At 58.6% G+C, this 8644-nt stretch overlaps 1 protein-coding gene across 1 annotated transcript in view; it reads right to left on the bottom strand.

Annotated features, from left to right (window-relative positions):
* Positions 1-8644, bottom strand: part of RIMBP2 (RIMS binding protein 2) — a 44809-nt gene that overhangs the window by 2715 nt on the left and 33450 nt on the right. Inside the window, exons 13-18 of the mRNA XM_023537407.1 lie at positions 7419-7536; positions 5364-5545; positions 4675-4843; positions 1370-1473; positions 613-684; positions 342-450 (exon numbers count right to left, since the gene is read on the bottom strand). Of these exons, the coding sequence (XP_023393175.1) occupies positions 342-450; positions 613-684; positions 1370-1473; positions 4675-4843; positions 5364-5545; positions 7419-7536 (754 nt within the window). The remainder of the gene's footprint in view (positions 1-341; positions 451-612; positions 685-1369; positions 1474-4674; positions 4844-5363; positions 5546-7418; positions 7537-8644) is intronic.

Genomic DNA, 8644 nt, shown 5'->3' with positions numbered 1-8644 from the left:
AAGTCAGCCCACCCCCAATGCTAACCTGCCCCACAAGTGCCCCGAACCAAGTCCAAAGCTGGCCAGCCCCAGACGCCGTGGAAGCCCATCTCTGCCCACGAGGCGCAGGAGCTGACCGCAGGAAAGTGGAGCCCCCTGCGTCAGAGCACACCCCCCACCCCCACCCCCACCCCCCAAGGCCACACTAGCAGTAGGCCGTGGGACCAGGAAATCTGGGAACGGGGGCCGGGGCCCGCAAGTCAGCACGAAACAGCTCGACCACAAAACGGCAGAGCGCTCGGGGAGGTGTTTGTCCAAAAAAGGCACAGAGATACCGACGAGCTCACGAAAAGGTGCCTGACCTCCACGGGGACGGCCACCACCAAAAACCAAGCTAAGACTGGTGCCGGTGATGGCGTGGAGGGGCCGGGCGCTCGTGCACTGCTGGTGGGGTGCGAAAGGGCGCAGCCGCTGTGGGAGAAACAGCCCGGCCGGGCTCACAGAACGGAAACTGGCACCACCACGTGAGCCAGCAGTCCCGGCCCTGGGTAGAGACCCCAGGGGAGAACAGACAAGCAAAATGGAACATAAGACGCGAAGGAAACGGTGCTTCCTGGCGTCTCGGAAACTCACGTAATAAAATCCATCTTCGTCAATCTCACCAAAAACAGTGATGATGTCTCCCGTGCAAAACGTGAGTTCGGCCTGCAGACACAGAACGCGGGGTTAAGGGCATTTTCCTGTCCCAAGCCACGTTTGTTACAGCCACGATTTCCCTATTTCCTTTCTTTTCTTATTATTTTGGCATTAACCTCCTCACGCGACTGAATGAGGGAGAAACGCACAAAGCTGACGAGCCTCTCCGCAGCCTCTTAGGACTTGGGGACAAAACAGAACGAGGCCCCCCTTTACAAACTGCCATGGCGGCTGATTCCCAGCCAGAATTCAAGGTCACCGCCAGGTCCTGCCCGTGGTGTGTCTTTAGGGCCAGCCAGACCTGGGGCCTCGGGACGCTCTCAGCAGTGTGAGAACCATATTGTGAACGTCCTTTCACTAGGTGCGAAAAGCCCTCACTCGTTAACGGAGTGTCCCTACGTGTCCACTACGGATGCAGAACAGTTTCATCTGATGTGGGAACAAGGCGGGGAGCCTGTACCGGGGCCACCGGCACCCCACGTACGTCAGGCACACAATGGCCTGAGCTCTGAAGGGGGCCCGCGCTGGTCCCTCGTCAGCTGTCACAGTACTGGGTGACAGGACTCGGGTACACCTTCCCAGTTTCCGAGTGTGCCAGGGACCCGCGCGTGGCCCGGGGAAGCTCGGGCGTGGGCGTGGCCGTGGCCGTGGCCGTGGCCATGGCCGTGGCGCGGCGAGGCGGCCCCGCTGGTACCTCAGCGTCGATGTTGGGCGAGCTCTCCCGCGGGTCGTAGTCGTACAGGGCCACCGCTCTGCGTGTGGGCACGGGGCGCGGCCTGCCACCTCTGCGGTTCCTCTCTGTCGACAGCACGGGGAAGGGGGAAGCCGCCGTGAGGTCACTGCAAAAGCGCGGGCCCCTCCCGGCCTCCATGGCGGCAGAGCCAGGGGTCACTTGGCCAGTGGGACTGAGACCACTGCCCCCTCCCCCCCCACCACCGGGTCTCGTGCTCGGGCACCCGCGACAGCAAAGGCTTCTACCCTGGGGCCCGTCGCTGGGCTCCACACGCCACATCCCGCTTTAATCCAGAATAAGCGCGCACACCTCTGCGGTGCCCGCACGCGGCCTTGGCAGGAAGTGGTCGCCCCAGACGGGACCGCGGTGCTGTCCGCTTGTCAGTTTCACAGGGGGGCGTTACAAGCGGGACTTCCTGAAGGTGGTGACGGGGACACGCAGGGACCACTGTATCCCTGGGTCAGCTGGCACGCCACGTAACCCGCATGACCAGCACGGTGCACACGAGTTCTGTGCCCCGGGTCCCTTCACGCTCCCTCATGGCCCCCTCCAGCCCGGTCACCAATGCTGCCCCCCACCCCAGCACCCGGGCCTTTTCCTGTGGGGCCACATGGGAGGAAGCGGTGAGCGCAGGGCTTCTCCCCCGGGCGCTGCGTCTCAGATGCGACTCTTCAGACTCTGCTCTCGCCGGTGAGCGGCCCGTCGTGTGGCTGCACCACGGTCGTCCCCACCACGGTCGTCCCCTGCGTTTACCGGTCGAAAGCACCGGGTTGTCCCTACTCAGCATGACTGCCGTGAGCACCCGTGGCGAGTGGGGGACAGCAGTGGTAAGTGGGAGGGCCCGCCCCGCTGTTCACAGAGTGGCAGGCGGGATCCGGGGCCCACGCTGCTGCCCACACGTGGGTGGCCAGCCTGTCGCTGCTGCCGTCACTGCTGTGCCTCCTGTCCCCACGAGCATCTTTCCTTGGGCCGCTTCACTGCCCTGGTGGCCTCTGTGGCCTAGGAGCACCTCCAGTCTGCCCAGCCTCCCCGGGGCACTGGTTTCCTGCTGAGCTGTGAGTTATTTGAACGTTATAAACACAAACCCCTTTCCTGAGTCACTGCAGAGAGTGTCGCCAGCCTGAGGGGCCTCTGTCCCTTCTCTTCATGGTGTCTTTCCAAGCTCAGAAATGTTTGCTTCTGATGAAATCTAACACTTTTTTTTTTTATGCATCACGGCTTTAGAGTCTTATTAAAGAAATCTTTGCCTGGTCATCACAAAGTTCTCTCCTATGTTTTCTCTTAGTTTTACAGTCTTGGTTTTTATATTTAAGCCAGTTCCATTTTGAGTTAATTTTTTAATACGGTGAGAATATGGCCCGAGATTCCGTTTTTGGTGTCCAGGTGTCCAGCACCGTCACTGAAGAGACCATGGTTTCCCTTGAATTGACTTTTCGTCTTTGTCGAAAGTCAACCGTCTGGAAGCGCTGGCTGCTCCTGGACCCCGTCCTGTTCCACTGACCTGTGCGTCTGTCCTCTGCCCAGAACCACCTTGTCTTGGCTGATTTATGACTAAGTCACAGTGAGTCTTAAAATCAGGTTCTACGATCTACCGGTTTGGTTCTTTCTAAAAATCGTCTTGGTGGCTCTCGTTCCTCTGCCCTTGCATATAAATTTTGGATTTAGCTCATTGACCCGACGTACGTTCCTGCTCAGATTCGGATTGAGATTGCGGCCATCGCTGGGTCCACTTGGGGACATTTGACATCTTAACGATACCAATAAACCTTATATTTACTCAGGAATTCTGTGATTAATTTCATCAGTGTTTTGTAGTTTTCATCATACAGGTCCCACATGTGTTTCGTCACATTTAATGCTACTTCGTGTTTTATTGGGTTATCGTAAATGAGATCCCTTTTTACATTGAAACTTCAATTTTTCATTGCTAACTTATGGAAATACATGACTGCGTGTTTAGCAAGGCCCATCGACCTTGCTGAACTCACTCGTTGGTTCTAGGAGCTTTTAATAGATTCTTTGAGATTTTCTAGGTAGATTTCATGTCATCTGTGACTAGAAAAAGTCCCACTTGCTCCTTGCTCGCCCATGTGCACCGGCCAGGGCTGGAGCGTGGGGCTGGGAGGGGCGCTGAGGGCAGACATCACGCCCTACGCCCGGGCTTAGGGGAGAAGCTTCCAGTCTCTCACCATCAAGTGTGGCAACTCCTAGTGGCAGAGCGGCACGCGGGTGTCTCAGTGTGGCTCCTTTGGCCGCATTTAGGAAAGTGGAGTAAAGAGACGTTGACTCTGGTTGATAACTTAAGTTACTGCTTTCTGGCTGTCGGTGGCTAGGCTCTCTGGGTCCCCTCTTGTTGGGGACTGTTGACCTCAGGCTAGGGGGTCAGCCATGGAAGGGGAGGGTGGTGTCGGGGCCTCAGAGAGTGAGTCTCGCCAGCGTCACGTGGGCAAAGAGCCTGGTGGAGCCCGGGCCATCAGATGTGGGTTTTAACTTGAGACAATGAGTTTATTAATACTGAAAATGTGGAAACATTTTGTTTGATTTTTGTGATTATCCTTAAAATTACACATATTCTTTGAACCATCGAATTTTGTCTTTGAAGTCTAATTTCAAAGTTAATCTAATGTTTTCCAGTATTAAAACCTTAAATACAAATGACATGACTGTCTACAGCGATTTAGAAAAAGTGGGGACCTTTTTAAAGGGTAGGTGTTCCTTGCACGCGGGAAAAATGAGAGATCATAAATGTAATGTCGCTGGAAGGTTCGCTGTCTGGTGAGAGCGCCTGCTTCCTGGGGCGCACACGCTGCCTTCTCGCTGCGCCCTCACACTGCGTCCCCACACGACAGAAGGGGGTGGGGCTCTGCGGGTCCCTCCTCAGGGCCTCCCCCCCTGCTAAAGGCCCCACCTGGCCACGCCATCCCCTTGCGGGGCAGGATTTCAGCGTAAGAATGTGGGGGATGTGACCATTCCCCGCAAAGAACCGGAAAGCCGCAGTCTCTTTCCCTGTGCGGCGTACAGCCCGCAAGCCCCAGCCCGCGGGCCGTGTTGGCCCGTCCGCGTCTGCGCAGATGTCCGGGCGCCGGGTCCGCGCGCGCAGGCTGTGCCGCCTGCTCCGCAGAGCGCGCTCCGCCCGAGGGAAGTTGGCACTGGACTTGCAGACCCCTCTGGCGCCCTTGGGTGGCGCGGCTTAGTCCTGTGCGGGCGCCTCCCGCCCGGAGCCGCTGCCTGCTGTCCCAGGCCAGGGACGGCAGGTGTGTTGTTACCTGTCTTCTCCACCGGCGTGTTCAGGGGGAGGAAGCCCTGTCTGAGCAGCTGGTCCATCATCTCGTCGTCGTCGGCCTGGATTTCGGAGACCATGTTGCAGGGGATGAGGCCGAGCCGGGCGCACGTCTCCCCGCGGTAGAACCCGTCCGCGTCCTTGTCGCCATAGACCTGGGGCGGGAAGAAGGCGAGGCCTTGTGCTTGGCTGCTTCGGAAACGCGTCACCCGCGCACGGTGGGGTCCTACTGGCGGGCGCGCGTGACCCTAGGGGCCAGGTTCTCCTCCAGGTTCGCCCGGCCGGGGCCTCCCCTTCGGGGAGTTGCGGGGGTGGCCGGGCCTCGACGGGCGCGTTTGAATTCACACAACTAAAGGCGTGCATGGGGGACCCCCGCCCCCGCCATGGAAGTGCCGCGTGGACACGTGGGTCCCGGCCACCGCACACGGCTCCCTCCGCGGGAAGACGGCGCCCCGAGCCGGGTGTTCCAGAAGTCAGGCATCTGGACTGACAGGGCCCCGTGTCGTGGCCGCGGGGTGGACACCGACGCCCTTTGTGCGCCCTCGCTGCGGGAGCGGACGGCGATGGGACAACCGCTTCCGCCGGGCCTGTCGCCGCCAACCACGCCCCTACCCCCCCCCTCCTTGCCGCCCGCTGAGCGCCCCCTGTCCCCCCTGCCCCCAGCCGCGCCCCCACCTTGATGATCTGTCCCTCCTTAAACGGCAGCTCCTCCGCAGCGTCCGGGTTGGGGGACATGCTGAGAGGGTCGTAGTCGAACAGGGCCACGAAGATGCGGGCCGGGGGCTCGTCGGCGCCGGGGTCGGTCTCTGACTCCTCGTACAAGTCCGGGGACAGCCGGTCTCGGCCACCGTAGTCACCTGGGGGCGTGTGGGACAAAGGACACAGCACTCGGTCATTCCTGCCATTCAAAGGGGACACCCGAGCCAGACGTGACCCCAGCTTTGGGAAGACGAGGGGGAGGCTGGGACACTTGGGGCGTTTTTAAAACGTGTGGCTTAATACGTTGCCCAAAACGGGCCCTCGCGGGGAGGCGGATCTGAAAGCAGAGACCTGTCATGAAGCAAGCAGGGCTCTGAAGGTGGCCGGCGCAAGTGGACAGGAGAGAAAGGGCTGTGTGGCCCCGCCCGAGGGCACGGCCACCCTGGCCAGGCCGGTGGAGGGCCGCGCGCAGAGACATGTCTCACGTCACGTGCGCCAAAGCGCACCAGGTGTTTCGAATGCATTTGTATATTGGTCACCGGGGGACACAGGTGACCATGCTTGAGCGCTGGGTATTTAAGTGGCAGCAAACGCATTCCTAGTCAGTGCGAAGTAATGACTCCCTGGCAGGACCGAGTGTCAGCGCCACCTACCGTCCAGCCCCTAAAAATTACTCTCGGAAATCCTAATACACGTGCGTGTGTAAAGTCAAATGTCATTACGAGTGTGGATGTGCGTACACATCGTCAGGTCCCATCAGAGACAGGAGCACGTGTACGGACAGAGGAGGAGGAGGGCATGAGTGATCCGCTGGCAGATCGCACTGCTGTCATCAGCAAGGAAGCAAGTGACAAAGGCTCCAGTCACAGGCAGACAAGCAGCCAGGCAGACCTGTCGCCAGCACGGGAGCGCAGGAGGCGGGTGACAGGATGTCACAGGTGCGGGAAGACGGGGAGCTGATGGAGAAAGAACCGAGCCCATCGGAGAAACATTTAGTCGGAAAGTAGGAAGCGCGTCAGCTTGGGAGAGGTCAGTGCGTGAACGCTTCACGTTAAGTCGGCCCGTCGAGGATGCCCGGATAATCTGAAACGTTCAGCGATTAACTCCCGAGGGAAGGAAACTTCCAGACGGCGGGCCGCGCTCGCGCCTGCGCCTGCGCCCGGGATCTGGTTTCGGTCGCCGTCGAGGGCAAGAGGTCGCGTGTGGGCGGGCTCCTCCGGTACCGCGGGGGAGGTCGTGAGCCCCGAAGCCGGAGGCGGACCCCGCAGCCCGCGCGTGCGCAGGGGCTCCCGCCCGCGTGGTGCTGGAGGGAACGGTCCCGCCCCCAGCAGGATGCAGCTCCGTTCCGTGGAAATCGTTGGCGGTTCTCAGAAGGGACACTCCGCCAGTGTCGCTGTGAACGCCTCTCAGCTGGGGGAGCGTCAGTGGGGAGAGACGGGTTGCAGGTGGGGGGGGCGCACAACTGTCCCCAGCGCCTCTGGGGCGAGTGGACACAAAAGGGGTCAGGTGCTGGGCGGGAGCAGAGCCCGCTGAACCAGCAGCTCCCCAGAGAGCTGTGCAGTCACTGGCGTTGGGGCCGTGCTGGAACTTTGTGTCCGTGCGCCCCGAAGCTCAGCATCACCCCGAGCACGGCCAGTGGCGGGCAGCAGCACCCCACCAATGCGAGGCACGGCCAGCTGAGGCTGCGCTGGGCGGGTGTGTGTGCGGGGTGGGCGCCATGGCCGAAGCACCCTGCCTGGGTTGGGGGAAGAGGAGAGGGGGGCCAGCCGGGCGGTACTGGGGTGTGTGCTTGTGACAGTGTGTGCAGGAGGGGGAAGATGTGCATGAAAAGTCACCACGGCCCTTCGGGAACACTTACCAACGGGCTTTACCTATGCTGTTTCTGCCTCCGGTTTGCTATGAGTAACGGAGTTGTCTGTATTTGCATGAAAATGCTATTCTTAATTTTAAAAAAAAATGTTTGGATTGAGAAGTAATCAACCCTGTGTTTGTGGCTGAAAGAGAGAGAAAGACGTCAGACAGGCCACTAACCGATGGCCGGGACCATCCCTGGCGGGGACCTCCGCGTGCCCGCACTCCCGCGGGAAAAGCGCCGGCCCACGTGATCGGCCCTCTCCGCCCGTCCAGCGGACGCCACGCTTCCTAAAATCTGAAGACAAAACAACAGTCAGAAGGCTCGCCGGCCTTGGGGACGAAAGAATTAAGTCAGCCAAATCAATTCATCTTAGAAGCAGAAGCTCTAAAGGCAACTAAACTTAGCTTTTAACTGAAAGGTTAGCTGAATGACCTGGAAGAGAAAAGCTGCTCACCCCAGGCGCCCCACCTTCCACATCGGGGTTGCTTTTCGACACACAGGCGGGGTGGGGGCAAGAGAGACTTCCTCGGGAGGCATCTTTGTGTCGCTGCTACTGCAGAAGCCAGATGTTTTGACCCAAAGTGAGAATGGCTTAAACATGACTCAGGGCCTCGCTGGTGCCCTGGGCCACCGCAGCCCTGGCCTAGTTTCTTTATAGGCCTGTCCTCCATCGGCCACAAAGTGGGGAAACACTGCATTGCCACATGTCCCGCCGGGGGGAAGAGCTGTATGTGAGGCTACCGAAAACTCAAAGAAGTTTCTGCGTGTTTGAAACTCAAGCCACTGTTCTGGCCCCAATCTTGCTACAGGCGGGGTACAGGCTGGCCACCGCTGGCAGGTGAATCAGTGAGTTGTGGGGTTGGCGCCCTCTTGTGGACAGATCACAAACTGCACTGGCTCAGAGCCACGGCCTGGCGCCAGGTGATGTCTCACCAGTGGGTTCATTGAAAAGTTCAGCGTGACAGGAGCAAATGTTCTGAAAAGTGGACACAATACAGAGATGAATGACGCCTTGAGGGCACCCCTCCTCTGAAAAGTACTGACAGGCCTGGCAGACAGGCAGGGGGTGTGTCTAGAGCTGATGATGGAAAATTCATTCCGAAAACTAGATGAAGGAAAAAGAAACAGGAAGCGATATGCAAAAATGGATCTCTTCAATAATCGTTCTCCATTTTTTTTTTTTCAGTTATGGATGAAGGCCAAACGACAACAATAAAAAAATCAAAACCGCAACAAGCAAACCTTCAATGATACCGGTAGTCGTTAAGTCAGTTCCTACGGCCGGTTTTGAAAAAGTATGTGTTGTCAGACTTTTGGATAATCATAGTTCAGCTAACCCTTAATTAAAATTTAGATTCAGTTGTCCTTTAATTAAAGCAGCCATAATCATCGCTGATTGGGG

This window comes from Pteropus vampyrus, unplaced genomic scaffold (genome assembly GCF_000151845.1).
Source record: "Pteropus vampyrus isolate Shadow unplaced genomic scaffold, Pvam_2.0 Scaffold189, whole genome shotgun sequence".
NCBI lineage: Eukaryota > Metazoa > Chordata > Mammalia > Chiroptera > Pteropodidae > Pteropus > Pteropus vampyrus.
This window is presented reverse-complemented; position numbering and strand designations above follow the sequence as displayed.